Source organism: Herpailurus yagouaroundi, unplaced genomic scaffold (assembly GCF_014898765.1).
Source record: "Herpailurus yagouaroundi ecotype Mexico unplaced genomic scaffold, PumYag 28, whole genome shotgun sequence".
In the NCBI taxonomy this organism is placed as follows: domain Eukaryota; kingdom Metazoa; phylum Chordata; class Mammalia; order Carnivora; family Felidae; genus Herpailurus; species Herpailurus yagouaroundi.
The window spans coordinates 86,514,352-86,537,722 of record NW_024412376.1 but is presented as its reverse complement, the minus strand read 5'-3'; the positions used below and the strand labels follow the sequence as shown (position 1 = coordinate 86,537,722).

General features: G+C 33.4%; 1 protein-coding gene across 1 annotated transcript in view; it reads right to left on the bottom strand.

Annotated features, from left to right (window-relative positions):
* Window positions 1-1,030: 1,030 nt before the first annotated feature.
* Window positions 1,031-23,371, bottom strand: part of STPG2 (sperm tail PG-rich repeat containing 2) — a 554,759-nt gene continuing 532,418 nt past the window's right edge. The window contains exon 12 of the mRNA XM_040487853.1: window positions 1,031-1,183. Coding sequence (XP_040343787.1) covers window positions 1,031-1,183 — 153 coding nt within the window. The remainder of the gene's footprint in view (window positions 1,184-23,371) is intronic.

Sequence of the window (23,371 nt, the reverse complement as noted above, 5' to 3'; positions counted from 1 at the left end):
GGGCTGATGGCTCGGAGCCTGGAGCCTGTTTCCGATTCTGTGTCTCCCTCTCTCTCTGCCCCTCCCCCGTTCATGCTCTGTCTCTCTCTGTCCCAAAAATAAATAAAAAACGTTGAAAAAAAAATTTGAAACAGCCATATTATAAATGCTCAGTAGTCACATGTGACTAGTGGCTAACATTATGCACGGCAGAAATCTAGGCTGAAAGAATAGACTCTGATGGCACCTAGATAAATTTGATCTACTGCTCCAACAAGTAGTCTAACAATATATCAGATATTAAACTCTACACTTTATTATTTTAATAAGTACTTTTTTGTTTATAATTCCTTAGAAATTAATATAATCTCATTACGTTCCTGAAATACATTGGCATTTTGTGGTGTGGATACTGAAATAAAAAGCAGTCTTTGTCTGGAATATAATAACATCAAATTATTCAAGCCCAGGCCTACTTTACACACACACACGCACACAAACACATGCAAACACTGAAAAGTCTAAACCACTGTTGGTCATTACCATACACTCTGTGTTTAACCCATATCTATTAACTATTTACATAAGAATATTCTTAGTCCAAGCTTGCTTGATTATACTATTTGTTTGAAAAAGCCAAAATGTTTCACCGAGCTGTGATCTCACAATAAGTGAGTAGAACATGGCATTATTTTTTAGATTCCTTTGTTTTAAAAGATAGGTTAATTTAACAAAGGCTGTCAACTTCACCTTATTAAGGTAACTCTTCTACCTTAGCATTAAAGACAAATGAAGAGTAGACTTCTAAAAAGGAAAATATAATGGCTATTTTTGACCAGTCAACATTTACTTCTAGCAGCATACAGAGTGGCCCCTACTAAATATGTTAATTATTCTCTGTAGTTATAAACATAACCAATCTCTAGAACAGGGATACAAATGCATTGCTTTGAAGATAAAAAAAAATATTTGTCTCAGAGATTCCATATGACAGTTAACTTATGGATTGTAAAAATGTGGCAACCCTATGATTCAGTGAGAACCACCACACTTACCATTTAGAAGATTTTACTTTGCTTCCTGAACGATTTTGTTTGGCTTTTTGTCCTGTAGTAAAAGTGTTTTCTCTCTTGATCAGGGAAGGATTTGGTAGAGTGACATTGAATGTCCTCTTCAGAACAGAATGTCTTAAAAATGGACTGAGCTACAGATATTCAAACAAAAGAATAGCGTATTTTAATTATATCATTTATAAACTTTGAAAAATTATTTTTATAACTCTATAAGGAACTCATTAATGTAAATAACTTACAATTTATCAATACCACTCATTAATATCATACACATTTAGATTCCTAAGGTTAATATCTATAAATGTGCCTTAAAGTAAAAAATAATTACCAGTCATCAGGTTAACTAAAGCATGTTTAATAGTTTTGCCAAAGGGTATACATATTTGAGAAAGACAAATATCTTTTGTGAAACTTTGAACATGTTTTTAAAATAAATATATAGCTTTTTGTATATATTAATATCAAATAATCTTTATTCCCAAAATAAATTTTGCTACCAATGAAGGTAGATATTGACTTTTCCGATGTTCCTTCTCTTAACATTTATCATTTCAACAAATAGTGATTAAATATATATAACCTGCCCAAAATTTTATTTGGTACTATGAACATGCAGTAACGGGATAAAGTCCATTTACATTCACCATTCACTTACCAATGAAAACATTGAGAAGGCAAAAATCTAAAAAAAAAAAAAAAAAAAAATCAAGAAATAGTGTCTGATTTTCATTTGTTGTAAGGGGTGTCTACTAAATCACTTGCAAAAAGATCACTAAAAACAAAATTATAGAATATTCATTCAACTCATATTCATTGAGGTGCTTCCTATAAAGTAGGTACCAGTCCTAACATAGTGCTATTGACACTTAACTTTTGTTTGTTCTCATGCCCCTCTCTCCAAGAACACAGTACAAAAGGATACATAAAGAAATTGGGAATTGAGATGAGTAGTTAAGTATGAATTGTTGAGAATACTGCATTCTCAGATTTATAATTTTCATTGTCCGCATGTGATAGGATGAGAGTTACAAGTTTAGAGTCAGCTTCATGTAGAAGGATAATTAATAGAACTCAGTGCATTTTTGAACTTGGACACTTCAAATGTCTGTGACCTTTGGAAGGTTATTCCCCTTCTCTGAACTTCAGTTTCCTCATTTTCAAATGGAGTTAATGTCATCTACCCAATACCTACTTTCTGGGTATATTAACTGAATTAAAGTATGTAAAGTAATCTTTGTTCTAGAGAAGCAATACACTTAGTGGTTAAAAGCATGGGCTTTTGGTTGTAACCCCATCCTTGCTATCTGCTTTCTGTGTGTCCTTAAGTAACTTCACCATTCTCCCTGTGCTTTGTTTTGCACATTTAAAAAACAAAGATGATAAAATAGTAACTATTTTAGAGTATTGTTTTGAGAATTAAATTAGTTAATATGGTTTAAATGTATCAAGCCTGCCATACTAAAACATCATGTATGTTTCAAGTATTATTATTATCATTATCTTGTATACTGTCTCCCCAAAAGTAAATATTTAAAGCAAGTTACATAAAAATAAATTTTCATTCTTATAGCTAAAGAATTGTGAAATTAGCCCTCAGTCTAGTAGTGGTCTGAAAAAACACTGAAAATTCACTGGGATATATTATTCCAGCAGGACAAAATTAAAAGGAAGATCATTTTCATGATCAGAAAACAGAGAACAGTCTGGCAATCCCCACACCTTGTTGTCAGAAAATATAAATTTTTCATAGATATCCTCTTTTAAACGCATTAGTAAACAGAAATATGTTTATACATTTCCAATAAATATAAAGCAGCATACGGAAAATAACATTAATTTTAATAATAACATAAGGGAAAAGTGCTAGTATTTATTTATAACATAAAACAATAAATACATTTCAGGAAAAATGTAATAAAATTAGAACTAAATAAAGCTGAGTTTATTTTTTTATTTAAATATTTTTTTAAACGTTTATTTGTTTTTGAGACAGAGAGAGACAGAGCATGAACAGGGGAGGGTCAGAGAGAGAGAGAGGGAGACACAGAATCAGAAACAGGCTCCAGGCTCTGAGCTGTCAGCACAGAGCCCGAGGCGGGGCTTGAACTCACGAACCGCGAGATCATGACCTGAGCCGAAGTCGGACGCTCAACCGACTGAGCCACCCAGGCGCCCCTAAATAAAGCTGAGTTTAAATGTCAATCATTCCAAAATTTTAAAAGAGCATTTTAAAATAACTAGTAAATTGAAGAAAATATACATATTTTAGAAAATAATACAAAAGAATAACATCAACATTCACAGAATTACAGTCATAATCCAAATGTTTCATAATTTAAAAAAGGAAAACTGGGGAAATTCCACTTATTCCTCCTTTCTTTCATTCATTCCACAAGTGAATATCAAGTGGCTACAACATGCCAGGCACTGTACTAGGGTCTAATGATAAAACTGCCAACAAACAAGACAAAATTCCAGGCCTTGTGAAATCTACTGCCAATAATCGAATGATCGAATATATAAATGTAAAATCCAACTGTGATAAGAACTCTCAAGGAAAGCTACCCAGAAACAAATAGGAAGACCTAAGTAAAGGCAATCAGAGGCTTCATTAAGGGAGTGATGATAGAATGGAAATCTGAAGGAAGGACAGACCCTAGTCAGGCTACGATGAAGAGGAAGATGGAGTGAGGTAGTCCAGGTTCAGAGACCAACATAAACAAAGACCTATTGCACATTCTAGACACTGAAAGAAGACTAATGGGCCTTGAGTGGCATAGAGGAAGGGAGGCATCATGTAAGGTGATGATGTAGAGGTAAGTAGGCCATGTTAAGAATTTTAGTCTTTGTGCTAAAAGTGATGAGAGACCATTGAAGCCTCCTAAAAAGAGGATGAGAGATGATTTTCTGATTTGTTTTTTGGAAAAGTTATTCATTAATGTATTTTGCATTAACGTTTTTATTGTACAGATACTGAGTATCATATATATACTTATCTAATTATTGAAATGATTTTGTATCACTAATTCCAATGGGAATTATTTATTTTTGTTTGTTTTTTTAAATAAGAATTACTCAGCAAGAGGCTTTCAGATTAAATTACCTTCCAGAAGCAGGGAAGACTCTACAAGCCTGATGCTCAGAGAAGAATGGGTTAAAGATGAAAATGACAAGGTTATGTACAAATAGACTACTGAGAGATTATGGCACAAGAGAAGGATCCAGGGTCAAGCCATTAAGAACTCTAAAATTCATTGCCATGTATGGGGAAGGAGCCTATAAAAGATAGAGAAATGGAGCAGGTGGACAGATTGGAGTAGTTATCAGTCAGGGAAGCCAAGAGAAGAGTGCACAAGAGAATGTACTGAGATTTCAACCCTGCTGAGAAGTCTAATAATAAGTAGACTGACAGGGGCGCCTGGGTACAGTCGGTTGGGCATCCAACTTCAGCTCAGGTCATGATCTCACAATTTGTGAGTTTGAGCCCCGTGTTGGGCTCTGTGTTGGCAGCTCAGAGCCTGGAGCCTATTTCGGATTCTATGTCTCCCGCTCTCTCTGCCCCTCCCCCGCTCACACTCTATGTCTCTCTCAAAAATAAACAAACACTAAAAATGTTTTAAATAAAAAAAAAATAAGTAGACTGACAAATGTTCTTCATATTGAGAGGAAAGAAGCACATTGATTAACTTAGTTGAGGTAAACTAAAGTGGTTATAAGCTAGATTGGAAGAAATTGAGAAGAGGTAAGGAAGTACAGCATTATGGAGAATTTTTTTTTTTTAAGATATAGCTTCAAAAATAGAAAAGAGAAAGAAATAGCTAAAGGTAAATGAAGGTTCTGGAAATATTGGTATATACGTGTGTGTGTGTGTGTGTGTGTGTGTGTGTGTGTGTGTATTTAGCAGAAGAGATTTGAAAGTATTTAAGAGACAATGGAAATCATCCCTTAATTGAGAGTGAGAGGGGATAACGGACAGTGAAATGTTCCAGAAAATACAGCAGCAATAAAATCCATAGCTTAAGATACGTGGAGGAAAAAAAAAAAAAAGTTAGAGAGTGAGGGAGCCAAATCATAACAGACTCTTAAAAACTGAGAACAAACTGAGGGTTGATGGGGGGCGGGAGGGAGGGGAGGGTGGGTAATGGGTACTGAGGAAGGCACCTGTTGGAATGAGCACTGGGTGTTTTATGGAAACCAATTTGACAATAAATTTCATATTAAAAAAAAGATACATGGAGGTATTGGTATTAGAAGGAAAAAAGGAGTAATCTTCTATTGTAATAGTTGAAAAGGATTAAAAGATAAATCCAGATGCATATAAATTTATAAATTATATAAAATGTAATTGAGGGAAATTCCATCTGATATCTTTTTGTTTGTTTTTCTCTATAAGTGGCTTCAAATGTTCCTCTTACTCATATTCTCATGGAAATGACTAAGGAAATATACGATTACAGAAAATCATGTGTTAGTGTTGAAAAACAGGGATAGGACATTTATCTGATGAAAGAATTACTGATAGATATAATAGTGATAGGAATGGACTGAAGGGGGCTTTAGAGGGCTGCTGATTTAAGCCTCCTATCTCCCATCTCCAGCCAAGTTCCAAGAAAAAATACTGACTTCCAGCGTTTTGTCATTCTTGATCTAGAAATGAGGAAGTAGTATGGTATCATTGGGAATGAAATACTGGAATCAGTAGTTTTGAAAGGCCCCAAGTTTCAATCCTGGCACAGTACATAGAACAAACTTAGAAATGAGCATGGCCAATTTTATTTCTGACTTTAGAAGTCAGACAAAAGCCAAGATTCCACTATGCCTGCATTTGGGAAGTAGAAGTAGAGTAGAGGTATCAAGCTTTATCTATAGCAGACGAAATAACTGAAACTCTTCCCATGGCTATTAACCCCACTAGTTCTTTCTATACCTTTCCCCAAAGGTTTCTGGACTCCAAAATTGAAGGTCCACCTAAAAAATATTTAGAGAGGTGGTATAGCACCAGATATTATAAAATAATATAAATCTATATATTTAAAACAATGTGGCTCAAGCCCCAAAACAGGTGGTAAATTCAGCGGAAAAGTAGCTTGCTAGGCTTAAAATAAACATAGGCATTTAGCATATGGTAAAATTGGCATTTCAAGTCAACAGGAAAAGGATGCACTCAAGGGTTATTGGTACTGGAATAATTAGATTTGTAAAAATAAAATGAGTATCAAAAATATGAATATATGAAATATCATATCTTCATATTATGGGCTCATGCAAATTTAAATGTTTAAATGTTGTTTTTAAAGTAGAGAATTAGAATAAACAGAAGAAAAGACAAGTTATATCAGGCCTAGGATTTTATTTTTAGGAAATTATTCTTATTCTTCATAAATTGGTACCTGAGATGATTTTTTATTGTATTGTTTTATATGAGAATGCTAAAAAGTCTTCAAATTTCTAGAAAGAACTTCTGATAATGTTTTGTAAATTAATTTCAATATAGGAAAAAAAATAGATGCTGCCATGGTCGTTTTATAAAGTTAAATATATGATTCTAAAACATGGCTACTGTTCACTATCAAAAAATATGTGCACTATCCAAAATCAAGAGTTCCCATAGAGCTACAATAATCAAGATAATGTGATATTGGTGAAAGAACAGATAAAGAGATAGATGGAACAAAATAAAGAGCCCAGAAAAAATCCACACAAATATAGTCAACTGATCTTTGACAAAGGAGCAAGGACAATACAATGGAGAAAATATTACCGTTTCAACAAATGGTGCTGGAACAAGTGGATATCCAAGTGCTCAAAAATAAATCTAAACACAGACTTTACACCCTTCACAAAAAATTAACTAAAAATGGATCATAGACCTAAAGGTAAAATGCAAAGATACAAAATTCCTAGAGGATAACATAGGAAAAAAATCTAGGTGACCTTGAGTTTGGCAGTAACTGTTTAGATACAACAACAAAAGCATGACCCATGAAAGAAATACTTGATAAGCAAGCCTGTATTAAAATTAAAAAACAAAAAAAACAAAAAAATAAACAAACAAAAAAAAAACCCTTCTGCTCTGTCAAAGATGCTGTCAAGAAAATGAGAAGACAAACCACAGACTGGGAGGAAATATTTGCAAAAGACATATATGATAAAGAACTAGTATCTAAAACATACAAAGAGCTCTTGAGACTGAACGTTCTGATTTAAAAATGGGCAAAAGATCTGAACAGACATCTCAGCAAATAAGATGTACAGATGGTATATAAGCTTGTGAAAGATGTTCAACACCATTTGTCATTAGGGAATTGTAAATTAAAACAAGATGTCATTACATACCTATTCAGATGGCCAAAATTCAAAATACTGATGTCACCAAATGTTGGTAAGGATATGGTGCAACTGGAACTCACTCGTTGTTGGTCGGAATGTAAAATGGTGTAGCCACCTTGGGAGAGAGTTTGGTGGTTTTGTAGAAAACTAAACATATTCTTACCATACAGTCTACACTCTTTGGTATTTGCCCAAATGAATTGAAAACTTACGTCTACAAAAGACCTGCACACAGATGTTTAGAGCAGCTTGGTACATAATTGTCAAACCTTGGAGAAAACAAAAATATCCTTCAGTAGGTGAATGAATAAATAAACTGGTACATCTAGCAATGGGATATTATTTGCTGCCAAAAAGAATGAGCTATCAAGCCATGAAAAGCCATGAAGGAACCTTAGATGCATACTAGCTGACAGAAGTCGAGTTTAAAAGACTACATAATGTGTGACTACAACTGTATGAGATTCTGAAAAACAAAACTATGGAGACAGTAACTAGATAACTGGTTACCAGGAGTTAGTGGGAAGTAGGGATGAATAAGTAGAACACAAAGAAATTTTTAGAGCAGTGAAACCATTCTGTGTGATACTGTAATGGTAAATACATGTCGTTAACATTTGTCCAAACCCATAGAATTTACAGCATCAAAAGTGAACCGTAATGTGACCTATGAACTTTGGGTGATAATGACGTGTCAGTATAGGTTCACTAATTGTAATAAATGTATCCTGTGCTGCAGGATGTTGACAGTGCGGTGGGGCAGGGAGTATATGGGGCCTCTCTGTATTTTCCACTTGATTTTGCTATGAACAGAACACTGCTCTAAAAAAGTCTATTAAAATATGTGGAGTGATTCCAAAATTCATCTGAAAGAGTAGACAAAAAAGAATAGATTGGTAAATTTTTAATAATAACAATAATAAGCTTGCCTGTTACAAATTAAATAATTCAAATAGCCATAATGATTAAATTAGAGATATACTGGTATGCTGTTTGACAAATGTTTGGATGGAAACTTTTTATTAAACTCAAATGTTGCCATGTCTTATATGTTTCCATTCTAAATTCTAAGTTACCAAACATTTGTACATGTAATTTCATTTCATCTCTTTAATATACATTAAATAAAAAATAAGACATTTATGGTAAATTGTTCAAGAATGGATCTATACATTATTATCACTGAGGATGGTATGAACATAAAATAAATGGTTAAAAATCACTAATACTGCAAATAATTTGCAGAAGGAGAATGATAAACAAGTACATGAAGAGAGACAAATTAGGTCTGTAAAAGACTAAAAAGCTGGACTCTAAATTAAACATTAAATCTTAAACTGTGACATTTGAGAAATGGGGTGATGTTAACAGGAATCTAGAGAGACACAAAATTTAATGGCTCAAATAACCACGTTGAAGAGGTGACAATGATCAAAGAGCTAAACTTCTGCAGTCATTACACTGTTGGGTGAAAGAATGAAGCACGTAATCATATGTTCTTAACTGTGCATAACATCTTCTAATTAACAACTTGCTTTCTTTTGAATCCTATGCAAGCAGAAGTAAGAAGATTGCCATCCTTGCTATATAGAAATGAAAACAGTTATTTAGTATTCCAAGCATTTTCCACCTAAAGATAGAATGAATATGAGATGGCTTTTAAGTGTATTTGATCTGCATTGAAACCATGTTCAGATCGTAGCTTTCAGAATACAAAAATATCTGAAACTACTCCTCTGCAACAGAGTCACCTAATGTCCACTTAGACTTTTATATTCTGTGTTGTATGGTTTGCAAAGCTGATTTAAAATTAATCTGAACTAAAGAACAATTTATATATGCCATTTCCTTGGAATTATGATGAATGTGTTTGAAATTTGAATTACAATTGAGATAAAGTCAATACAATGTTAAAAGCTGTGTTTTCTTTCTCAAACTCATAATGAAATAAAAGTTAAAATGCCTCTATTCTAATTTGTCATGTCCATAGTTTTCATGAAATTATAAATAATATGGTATCTATTCATTATGTAAAGTAAAACACATTTCTTAGGACATTTTAGTCACAAAAAGTCATTAGGGTATTTTTATTCTTATGTTTGGTAGGATAGCAACTGTTGTATTTTTTCTGGGGTGCTTAATGTCTTTCCAAGCCACAGTGGGATATTAAAAACACAAAATGCATTACATTGTTTCCTGCCAGAGGGTGATGAGATGACAATGACTTGATAACTTTTGTAATAGTGATTAGAGGTACACATTTAGAATAAAGAATAAGCAAGTATTGAAACTAAGTCTACTGAATCATAGCTTCGAAAAGGTCAATGTCCTGAAAGACTGAGGAACTAGTATAGATTAAAGGAGACTAAACAAGCATGGTAATTAGAGATAATAGATGATTCTGGATGTAGAAAAATTAGAATAAGGACTGCATTACAGATAATGGTATTGTCACAATGTAAATTTTGCAGGAATTGATCATTGTTTTATTGTTAATATCTTTGTTGTCAGAAGATATGTGCTGAAGTATTTAAAGGTAAAAGATTGTGATAACCAGTTACACAATATGTAACTCCATCGTCATTGTCATCATCATCATCATCATCATATGTAAATATGTATGTATATACATGTGTGAGAGTGAGTGTATAAGAGAGTGAGAAACAGAGAGAAAGATAAAAAGAGGAAGAGAACAAATGATACAATATGCTAACAATTGGTATTTGGAGTTGGAATTTTTTCAAAATAAATGTTGAAACAAAATTCAAACTCAAAACATACTCTCTTTTCTATGACTCCCAGTGTTCAACTGTCCTTTTGCTAATATACTGGTTATAATGCCACCTCCCCTGCAATCAGGAGTCCTCTGTCCTCTACTCAATCCTACACCATGTGCCTCTTTTTCACAGTATCAGCTTTGATGGTGGTTCAGATTTATCTTTCTCCTAGAGATTTGTAAAAACTCTATTATTGGGCTCGTTGGGTCGTCCTAACCTTCAGGTCTATTTGAATTAACTTCATCCAACACCCTTATAAGTACTGGAGAGAAGTTTGTGATTTCTATTGCCTGTTGGTCTTGTTAAATAGCACGGTCCTCTGGTATTTTTTCTCTTTCAAATAATTAGAGAATGAAGATTAAAGAAACACTAATTTAAAAATAAAGCAAGTTTCATTTACTAAGTGTATAGGGAGGAATGAGGGGTGGAAGAGAGGAGCAAGAGGGAGAATGACAATGAGACCAAAAAAGAGAGGAGAGTATGAATGACATATGCTAACAGTTGATGTATATAGTCATTCTACATCTTCCATGGCAAAGCACCTCACGGTCGGGTAACAGGTAACTGAATTACACACTTACCACAGAAAATTAGCTACAGTATTTGTAGAAGGAAGTCTTATTTTCTCCTCTTTTGCCAACCACACTATCACATCTACCCCCCTCCCTGCATCTGTACCTCTGATATCTCCACCTTGAGTAAGAGGAACCCCATTTAGGATTTCCACATTGCTCCCAAACCCAGTATTTCATAGCCTCTCTCTCTGCTTTTTCTACTTATTAAATTTGATATTATATATTTTATTTTGTACCTTGCTTTATTTCTTATCTAGATTAGTAGAAGTAGTTTTTGTCTGTTTTGTTCTGTAGTACTTACAACTATGCCTGACACGGAAACCTGAGAGGTCTTCTTTTTGTTTGTTTTAAAATTCTGAGGACTTCAGGTCCTCATTCATTTCTGGAAAATTCTCAGGTAAGATTATTTGTGTATCTCTTCTCCATTTTCTTTATTTCCTTTTTTCTGGAATTCATATGAGACATGTGTTTAATCTTAAATATTCTCTATGTGTTTAGGTAAATGTTTATTAAAGCATGGAGAAAAATGCACAAATAAGTATAATGTAATGTATCTTCAAAAAAGTGAACATTGCTGTTTAAAAAGCACCCAGATCAAGAAATAAAACATGCCCAGTCCGCCGGAAGGCTCGTGCATGCCCCTGCCCAGTCACAATTCCCCATGTTCACTGCAGAGTCTACAGATCACAAGAACCCTGACTTCTAAGACTGTTATAAGATCATCTTTGCCTGATTCTAAACTTTACATAAATGGAATCACATAGAGGATCCCCTTCTGTGACTAGCTTCATTCATTCAGCATTATGCTTAACGCGGTTGGTATGACATTCGTTCTGATTCTCTTTTACATTCCATTTTAAAAATATACCACAATGTATTTTATCCATTCTATTTCTGATGGCCATTTATGAGTTGTTTCCAGATTTTAGCAATTATAAATAATGCTGCTATCCATCAGTGTGCATGTCATTTGGTACACATACGTATGTATTTCTGTTAGTTATATGCCTAGAAGAGTAACTGCTGAATCATAAACTATCTGTACTTTATTTTTACAGAATATACCAAATAGTTACCAAAGTATATGAGAGGTTCATTTTTTACCACATCTTTTCCAAGCTATGATTGTCTTTTCCCCCCACCTCCACCTTATACATCTTAATGGGAATGAAGTAGTATAATATTGTGATTTTAATTTGGTTATCACTTATGATGAAATGGAATACTTGTTCATATGTTTATGACCATTTGGATATCCTCTCTTTTTAAAAATGTGCGTGTTTCAGGGAACCTGGGTGGCTCAATGGGTTAAGCGTCTGACTTCAGCTCAGGTCATGATGTCACAGTTCGTGGGTTCGAGCTCCACCGTCAGGCTCTGTGCTGACACCTCAGAGCCTGGAGCCTGCTTCAGATTCTGTGTCTCCCTCTCAATCTGTTCCTCTCCTATTCCTTCTCTGTCTACATAAAAATGTTAAAAAAAAATTAATGTGCCTGTTTCAAGTCTTCTCTCCATTTTAAATTGGGTTATCTGCCTCATTTTCATGGATGTGTAGAATTTCATTTCCAGATGTATGTGTTGCAAGTATCTTCATCCCTTTCTGTGACATACCTTTTCATTCTTTTAGTGATATCCTTCAAAAATAAGTTCTAAATGTTAACGTTATCCAGTTTATCACTTCCCATTATTAGTTAGCATTTGTAAGTCTTGTTAAAGAAGTATTTGACTAGCTCAAGCTCATGAAGATAGTCCTGTATCTTCTTTTCTAGAATCTTTTCTTAGATCTACAGTACATCTGAAATAGACCTCATATGCGATGTAAGACAGCAGACAAGATTCTTTTTTTCCTATATGGGAAACCAGTTGAATGAGCATTGTTTATTGATAAGACCAACTTTTCCCACTGTACTACATTATCTTAAAGAGAAGCCTATTTGTAAGATATGTCTTCTCTTTCATTTGTCTCTTTATTTTCCATACTACCTTACCTACAATAGCTAGCTACATTCTTATTCCTAATTGTGTTGGCTATCGATTTCCATATACATTTTCAAGTCAGCATGTCAATTTCACACACAAACTGCTGAGATTTTTAACTGGGATTATTTTGACTTCAAAGAGCAATTGGGAGAAAACTGACTCAAAATATTTAGACTTCCACTTTGTAAACATATGTTTCAACTTATTTGATTCATTCCTATTTTTTCTCAATAATTTTTGTAGTTATCTCTTTAGAGATTTTTTATATTTTTTATATACATTTTAAGTTTTTATTTAACGTACCCTATAATTTTTCATGTCACTGAAGTTTCATTTAAAATTTTTGTTTTCTAACCATCTGTTGCTGATATCTATAATATAATTTATTTTTGTTCATTAACTTTGCTAAATTATTTATTATTAATGTGGCTTATCTATAGATCATTTTGGACTTTTTAAATGCATGCTATCTTCATATGGTTGCAATTTTATTTCTTCTTTCTAATACTTGTACTCTTAATTTCTTTTTTATTCTGTCCCTTATTGTATTGACTAAGAATTCCAGTACTAGGTTAAATAGCAGTGGTCTTAACACTGGTTATAAATAAGGAATCAGAACATACCACCCCAAAATATGTCACTTTGGCATATTGATTAGGAATAGCAGATTCAGGAAGGGCTCTCTGCCTTCTCCCTTTTTACCTAAAATCAGGTTATAAATTTCCCATGAGAAAGGTGTCCTCCCTGTACCAGGAAGAGAGGAATATCCTTGTTATCAGTGACAGAAATGAATCTGTAGAAACAAACCTTACTAAAATAACCTTATCTTCCATTAGTTTTCTCAATATATTTCCTAGTCACTTTCCCACAATTTACTGTGCCTAGCCCAAACTCCTTTTTCTTTTGTCTTGTCATATCTTCATGATTTATCACTCTTTGTTAAAATGATATATAAGAATCCTTTCTTTGGGGTATTCATTTCCTTCCACGAAACTCCCCCACCTACGTCACATAGAAATATTAACATCAAATAAAATGTGTATGCTTTTTGTCTTATTAATCTATCTTTTGTCAGTTTAATTCACAGGCTCCAGCAAGTATATCAGAGGATAGAGGAAAAGTCTCCTTTACTAGAGGAGTAGACCACTTGCATCATTCTCAATCATGGATGGATAGCTTTCAACAGTTCAGCTGTAAGTATGGCTTTTAAAAAATATATTCTTTATTGGATTATGGAAGTTTACTTTTATCTCAATTTATTGAGAGTGTTTATGATAAATACACACAAATTGTATCCACTTTTTCTCAGTCTATTAAGATGATCACATGTTTTTTCACCTTTTCCTACTTTTAAATGGTAAACTACAATTCTCATATTTTAGTCTTGGTACTCTTGTTTTTCTGGAATATTCTCCATGTTTTCAAAAGTTTTTAAAAATATTTTCCATCCATTCATCACTTTGAATTGTATTCTGATTCCTCACATTAACTCATTACTCCCTTCGTTCCTCAGTTGTGTCTAACCATTACAATTTTTTATTTAAATGAATTTATGTAATATGTGCATATATAAACTCCAGAAATATTATTGATGTTTCATAAACACTTTATTTAAGGGTAATTTTAGGTTTACAGAAAAGTTGCCAAAGATAACACAAACAGTTCCCACATATACCACATCTACTTCTCCCTATCGCTATTATCTTACATTAATATATTTGCTACCATTAATAAACCAATATCGATGCATTATTGTCTACTAAGACCATATTTATTCATTTTTCCTTAATTTTCACCAAATTATACTTTTTCTATTCTAGAATCCCATCTAGACTATCACATTATATTTACTAGCTATGTCTTTGTGTGACTTCACAGCTCATTCCTCTCTGTCATAAATATTATTCAAGTATGTAGATACATCAGTTTGTTTTTCCATTCACCTATTAAATGACATCTTGGTTTCTTCCACAATTTGGCATTTATGCATAAAGTTGGTTTAAACATTTGTGTGCAGGTTTTTGTGTAGACATTGGTTTCAAATCAGTTGGGTAAACACCTAGGAGCAAGATTTCTGGACTGTATGGTAAGACAAAGTTTAGCTTGGTAAGGAACTGTCAAATTATCTTCCAAAGTAGCTGGACCACTCTGCCTCTCCACCAGGAATAAATTCTGTTCCTGTCCATGTTGCTCTGTATCCTCGCCAGCAATTCGCATTGCCAGTTGTTTAAATTTCAGTCGTTTTAATAGGTGTATAGTGGTGTCTTATTGCTGTCTTGATTTGCATTTCCCTAATTACAAATAATATTGAGGGTATTTTTATATGTTTATTTGCTCTGCCACTGTGCCTGGTATGCATTACTACATAATAGTGGTAATAAATAGTAGATGAATAGAATTATTTCAGAGAATAACTGCAAGGAATAAATACATTATCACATAGGCATATATTAATAGTCATAAAAGGTCATGTTTATGCCCACTCTATAACTCTATAATAACTATAGCCTTCTTAACACATGCACCCTTAAAAAAAAAGTCACCTATATTTTTCTGTGCCTCATTTTTCTTCAGCTGTGATAATGTTTTAGAATTGCATCAGGCAAGGTCCCGTCCCTGGTGAGTAGACCTTTTACTGTGGAAAAAGCTCTGGGATTGTTTCGCAATGGTTTCTCCCCTTACTAGATTTCTAAAGGGATCTTTCTAAGATCGTCATAAGAAGACTCAGGTGGTGAAGTAACTGAAGAGGAAGCCCATGAAAGTGTGGCACCCCCTTAAGCTTGTATCCCCAGGACTTTCTCACTTTCAGGCTAGTGCACACTCCACCTCCAGCAATTTGTTGCACTTACCATGTAAGTATTCCCACCAGTTTATGGCTCCAGTGGCTTCTGCTCCAGGTTAGTAAATCTCAGTTGCTGTGTATCTCTGGATGTGTCCGTCCCTTTAGATATCAGAGTGGTGGTTGTCTCTGCAACTTTGGTTTTCAGATGGATCTAAGAAAAGCCACTGATTTTCACTTGGTTCATCCTTTTCTTGAAAACACAGGACCAATGGTTCACATGTGCTGCATGTATTAGAGCCGAAACCAGAAGTCCATGGGTATTTTCAAAATCTTTAAAATCTTTGTGTGTGTGTGCTTCCCAAATTTTTTATCTTGGTTTTTATTAAATCATATTATTCATGTGTATTTGATAGTCTGTTATCAGATTGCTTTATCATATATTCTTGAGTTTGCTAATTCTCCTGTTGTTTACATATGTTTATTCTCCCTCATAGTGGTTTGTGATGTTTTATTGTGAACGAATTTTCAGAAGTTAAGAAAAATCTGTTCAAAACTGAAAATAATCCGACAGAAAAGTTTTGTGGTTGCTTCTACAGGATTCTAGGTTTATGAGACACAAGGTTTAAAAATAATTATTTATATCTATTTATTATTATACCAGAAGTTAATAAAAAGTAGGCCCACACCTATTATTTATGGGAGGCCTATGATTTATATTTCTCCTATTAAATACTCAGCCAAACCAACCTCCAGCCCCAAAGTTGGAGAGCCTATCTCCGGGGTTGAAACTTCAGCAAGTCTATACAGCCATTCTGAGTATATAATTGACAGAAGTTGGGTCTCACCAACATTAGTTTAGTTTTGAAATATCTGTTTATTTCCTAATCGTTGTGCTGTGCTTTCCTTTGTGTATATATTGTCTTTCTGCCACTTGCTTGTTTTTGTGTTACATACAAATGGTTACACAGATTATATAATGCAAGGATTTCCCCAAGGCTATTGAAACCTTTCACAAACATATTTTAGGGCTGCATCATATGCCACTGTGGTTAGGTCAACATGTAATTTATATTGCTTTCAGTTTTTCACTTTTAAAATAGATGATTAGACATAAACTTACTGAGCCAGAGGGAACCATATTTTGAGTTTTTTGAGGCCTAATTCATACTGCTATCTTCCTCATCATATACTTCTGTCATTATGCATTTTTCTGAACAAAAATTTTTGCTAATTGTAGTGTCATCTAGTTCTTTTAATGATTTTGCTTTGACTACTAGTATAAGGAAGTCTAAATTTTACCTTTACCTAACTGTAGTTTCTTTTGGCTGGGCCTTAGAATTAAATTGATCTAAGACAGATTAACAGAAGAAAAGCATATAAATTTATTTAATACAAGTTTTTCATGAAATGGAGGCCATAATAATAAGTGAAGACCCCCAAACTGGAGAAACCTACAGTCTTTTACATTGGGTAGAACAGCGAGGCAATTGCGAAAAAGTAACTAAAATATATGGAGAGGCTAAAGGAGGGTAAGAATTATTTTAACAAGGTCTGTTTATATAGTATTCTTTTAGTGTCAACTTTTTATCCTTGATGACAAGAATGTTACTTTCTTTTTGGGATAGGAGGACCATCTTTCAAATGGGATTTCATCTCCTGCTTTTATAAGAAAGGAAAGTTACAGTGGTTTTCTTGTATTTGCCATTTTTTTAAGAGCATTTAATTAAAAATAGTCAGACTGCCAGAGTGGAATAATTTTGGATTGGCATGTTTCAGAACTCCTTCACACCTAATGGAAATAATTTTATATTTCTTTTAACTCTTAGTGGAAAGGTTAAGAGCATGTTCTCTTGAACCACATTTTCTAGATTTAGAACTAAGCACTGCTTCTTAATAGTTTTATGAATGGGAATAAACCCCTGACTTCCTAATGATCCACATCTGCTAGTTATCTGTGGTATTTGCTAATAATATTTTTCTATTTCTATTTAAAGATTTTAAATGTGTTTGTTTACTTTTCATACAAAAGTTTTTACTTTTGAGATGGATAAGTCTGTCACATTTGTCTTTTGTAGGGTTCTTCCACTGCTTTTATGGTTATATTTTTCACACCCTCTGAGAGTTTAACAAAATCATCCAAAAGCATATAAACACCATAGTAAAAATGTTAGAGTAAAAGTGAGCTACTTAAAATAAATAATAATGAATAAAAAAGGAAACCAGTGATCTTTTCTCGTGTCCTTTCAGAAGACTAGATCATAGATTATTCAATGCCATAAATCATGCATTCAAGTGTGAAATAGGATTACCTATAAGTTGAGAAGTAGTTATAGAGTTTGTTAAAGATATTTGCAATAGACTTTTTAGCACCCATGCTGGTATAGTCAAAACCCACAAATGTGTGAAGAAAAAAAATAGTTAACATTTTAGTGACATTTTTTAAAAGTTCACAACATTCAAAAGAAATATTATAGCTGAGAAACGGAAAATGACTAAGTTATCTCCAGTAACTGAAAAAGGTCATAAGAATTGTGTAGCCACTGAATTTAACCCCATCTTATGGGGAAACCTTAACCAGACAGTGCTTTGACATTATTACAGATAGAAATTACAAGCCAGAGTCACTGAAAATGTTTAAACTCTACCAATATAATCATTTTTAGTTTTAATAGCAACTATAAAATAAATTTTTCATTTTTAAAATTATAATGATAAGAAGTATATGATTAAAAGAATATAAAATACTTTGAGTTGTATAAAGGTATACACATTCATAGTTACATATCACTATAACCGAATATTCTTCTTTTTCATATAGAAAAAATTCCAAAACTATCATCATTAGTTTACTAATGGCAAAAATAGAACAGATTCACTAAATGGATGATTCACTAAAAGACAGGTACACACATTCATAGTTACATATCACTATAACCAAATATTCTTCTTTTTCATATAGAAAAAACTCCAAAACTATCATCATTAGTTTACTAATGGCAAAAATAGAACATATTCACTAGATGGATGATTCACTAAAAGACATTTTCAACTTTAAAATAAATCACATGAATAATGGGATTAAGAAATCATTTTACATTCATATAGTATTCATCTTATATGAATAGCACATATTAATAATAAAGTAATTTTTAAAATCTATTGAAAGGGAGACCAGTCTGTTAATTGATTGATTATATTAAAAATGGAATTGGAAGGGGCGCCTGGGTGGCTCAGTTGGTTAGGCTTCCAACTCTTGGTTTCAGCCCAGGTCATGATCTCACAGGTTCGTGAGATCAAGCCCCAAGTTGGGCTAGGCACTGACAGCATGGAGCCTGCTGGGGATTCTCTCTCTCCCTCTCTCTCTGCCCCTCCCCCACTCACACTTGTTCTCTCTCTCTCTCTCTCAAAATAAACAAATAAACATTTAAAAAATGGAATTGGAGAAAAAACTAGAAAACTGGTAAATAGGTTGAAAAATTTAGGCTGTTGTGGTGACTAGGTCAGGAGATCAGTGTAAACTCAGAGTAGACAAATGTAAAATAATCAGATTGTGATCAAGGAACATTGCCAGGAACTCTATACTAAATAAAAGACATCCCATGGTTCAAATAAGAATATGACTGATGCTGTTATTGGAACTGCTTTGTAGTTTTTTTTTATGATAGAACTTTGTTTACTGTAGTACAAATAGATTCTCTGCTTGGTAAGGCATCTGGAATACTGCAGACAACAGAGAATAGCCATTATATTCTCTCTAAAAGATGAAAGTAAGGTGATAGGAAAAGGAGGTACAGCATATTTAAATGATTATTCTATAAATTCTCTTAAACATTAATCTCATGATTAAATTCTACTTTAACAGCCTATCCTTAATGTCTTAAAAACAAGGTAAACTAAAAGTAAAGCCACTATATCTAGGTAAATGTTTATAAGACTCTAAGAAAGTAGTGTAGAAAATATTTCTGCAAAATATTTTAGGTTTGTTGTTGTTTTTTTGTTTTGGTTTGGTTTGGTTTTTTTTTTTTTTTTTTTTTTTTTTTGCCATTTAATGATTACTTAAAAAATCTGTGACAGTGAGGGGAACCTGGCTGGCTCAGTATGTAGAGCATGTGACTCCTGATCTCAGTGTAGTGAGTTTGAGCCCCACATTGAGCACAGAGTTTACTTTAAAAATATATTCGACAGTGACAAACTTGTGTATTTAATTTTATTAATATTTGAAAACAATAATGGAAACTAATTTCTTTGGGTGTAAAAAATTCATGTTTATGTACCACCAAATGTCTGTTGTTGCTTTTTTTTAATTAATCGAGGGTAAACGCTCTCTTTTCTTTTCTGATTGACAATTGGGAAAAAATGAAAAACTCCAGTGAGCACTGTGCTGTCTGGAAATGAGAATTTCAATGGATAGGTTGCTAAAATTGAGGTCATCTAGGATGCAAGGTCCTAAAAAAAATCAGTCTTCTTTCCTTCTGTTTTTTTTTTCTCAACTTCCTAAATACATAACATTTGCTACCATATCAGTTTCAGTATCTAGAGACACTGAGATTTTTAGAATAAAAGATATTTAAAAGTGATAGTTTCTCTGGAAGTGGTCGTTATAAACCTCATCCCTAGACTACTAATGTTTTTTCCTCTGCCCTATAAAGACTATAGGGCAGCAAATCAACTCCTTGCTGGTCCAACTGAATCCCATTTCCCCCTCCTTAGGCAGAAAAAGTTCTTCCATGTGTCAAATAGCCTATAGTAATTTTGCCTAACCAGTAGAATTGGCAAATGAAGAAAAAGATATTTGAGAAAAGTGTTTTATTTGGTCAAGCTGCTTTCAGATTTCCCATAAGATAACTAAACACCATGAACTCCCTTCTCTCTTCCATCTGGCTTGTTTTTCTACACTGAAGCAAAAACTACAACAGAACCCAAACAAAACCACATACAACCGAAGTTTAATACCTTCAAAACATTGTAGTATGCTGGCGAGATAATTAAACTAGCTGCCAATTGTTTAGGAAACGTGGGTCAGAAAAACAAAGGTGGGAAATACTCCCACACAGCTAGAAGGATTTTTTTTTTAAATCAGGCAAACATATATGATTATGATATTCATGAAGTATTATTAAACATCCACCTTCTTATTGGCTTAACAGAGTGCTCAATTTTGTATAATAACAACCCAATAACGTTTAAAAAAAAATTTAATGCACATTAATATAGTAAGGAGCTGAGTTCACACTTAAGAATTTGGATTTAGAATCACTGTGGTCACTTTGTCTTCTTTTGGAATAAAAATGAACCAAAACCTGAAATGATGTAATATTGACTCAGGATAGTCTGTTATATCTGGAAGAGAATGTGGAGGAAAACATTGGGTTTGTCCAACTAGATGTGGCAGTGATGTACAGGAAAAATCAGATGTAACTCATAGGATGTTGCTAGAATTCACCAACAGAGTGAGTACAGTGGGAGAACCTATTCCGACAGGAAGATACTAGGTTTAGTTGTGGACATTTTGAATCTGAGATATCTGAGGGACAGCTAAGACAATGAAGACAGCAGGCAGTTGTATATTTGAGTCTAGAGTTCACAGGGTAGGAAAGGTAAAATTAGTTGCTTCTGACCCATGATTATAAAGAAGACCACACCCCAAAAATAAAAACAAACAAACAAACAAACAAAAAACAGAGACAGAAGCAACACCAAAGGGAAAGAACAAGCTTAAAGAATCAGAAAGGGAATCTGGAAAAATATCACATAAAGACACAGATAGAGAAAATACAAAAGCTAAAACAGTGAGGCAATAATCTATATGCCAGGAAGTCAGGAGGCAAGAGGGAGTTGCAAATACCTAGAAAAGGTTTTGTTATTCCTTGCCTACTTGTATGTGCCAGTCAGGGCATTGTGAGGGAATGATCTGATAGAATTTAGATGATCAGTGGGGCACCTGGGTGGCTCAATCGGTTGAGCATCTGACTTCGGCTCACGTCATGATCTCGCGGTCTATGGGTTCAAGCCCCGCACTCTGCTCTGTGCTGACATCTTGGAGCCTGGAGCCTGCTTCAGATTCTGTGTCTCCCTCTCTCTCTGCCCCTCCCCCGCTCATGCTCTGTCTCTGTCTCTCTCTCTCTCTCTCTCTGTTAAAAAGATATAGATATTAAAAGAAGAAGAATTGAGATGATCAGGAATTGAAAGGACAGACAAATTAAGGAGATTCTACTTTGAGTATGCCTCATTTCTAAGAGCTGTGGGTATATAAAAAAATAGAAACTAACATGTTAGTAAAAAATACCCTACTATAATAGTGGATTTTATTATTTATTTATAAGCTATGATTGTGTGAGATTCCAGTTTATAAAATACATATTTTCATTTTATAAAAGAAAATAAAAGTAAGATTTGAGACAATCATTTTGCAATTTGGATTCAAATCTTCTCTCTCAGGAGGTAGAAAATTAACAATAAAATGAGATAAAATATGGAGGCAATGAGATTTAGAAAATATTGTGGATGAAGTCTCTTAGTGAGAGCTCTGTGATTTTAAAACCCGGCGGATCAAGATCTGAGGCACCTTTGCTTTGCTGATTTGTGCTACTTTGTTGAGGTTTTCCACTAAACATTCTCTGTGATTTATAATGGGGAAAACTGTTTTTTCACTATTTTGCAAAGAAGAATTTGGTATGTTATATATCTTTCCTTTAATATAATATTTATCAGTATATACTTTGAAACATGTAATTCTTAATATACTTGATTTATGGCATAAAATGAGTCTTTATAAAATTGTTATACACTATTATATCATATAAGATATCTTAATTATCCATAGTTTAAACTTTAGTCTCTTCATCTGAGTAAATGTCTCTGACCACAGTCCTAGTTAGAACAATAAGGAGAAATAATAAAAGGAGAAATAATAATATTCATAATATTAAAATAATATGCTATTCCTATTATGAATGTTTCTCAAATATTCTTCAGAATGGTACATGTCACCAGAGTGATTCCTTTAAAAGAAACATTGTAACCCACTAAAATTCAGTTGCATTTTTTTTATCACTATGAGCTAGCAGTGCTGAACATGTCAGCGGTAAAAGGCCCCTCGGTACCAGGTGTCCACTATCCATTCCAACCACCATTTTTCCATGTTCTACCATTAGTTAGAAACGAAGCTAATATAATTTTACATGCCAATTATATCTCAATTAAAAGGAAATTTTTGTGTGGGGAACCTCTTTAGCAACCTATCTCAAATAGTGTCTATCTTGTCTCAGTTTTAGGCAAGTTTTTCTCTAGTTCACTCTTTGTAATCAACAGAGTGTGCGTGTGTGTTTTTTAGGGGTGGCAATTAATGGACTACATTTTTCTTTGTTAAATCTACTTTTGTCAAATAGAAATATATGTTCATAAAAAAGGAATACACACATGAAAGTTTATAAAATCTCTAATTCTCTCTTCAAAGCACAACCAATGTCAGTTAACTTTTTGGTTCATATCATTCCATAAGCAGATATTTCACCCTTCTGATTCTTTTAGACATAGTCTAAAGTCCGCAACATATATTAACTATCATTGTTTTGTTATTGTTATTTTCGTTTTATTTTAACTTAAATTGCTACTATTTCAGTTTACTTATGCAAGTCACATTTGTTCTCTGACATGTGGGTCATTTATAATGATGACTTATTTTGGATAACGATTTCAGCTCTGAACTCTTAATTGCCTGGTGGATGTCATCAGTTCTAGGAACTACCCTATCATGATCTTCCTAGAAATATATATAACACAATTTTTTGTATCATTTTAATCTACCCTCAATCATCAGTTATTCTTTATGATTCTGTTTGTTTTCTCTTTTTTAATGTTCATAAACTCCTCCTTTT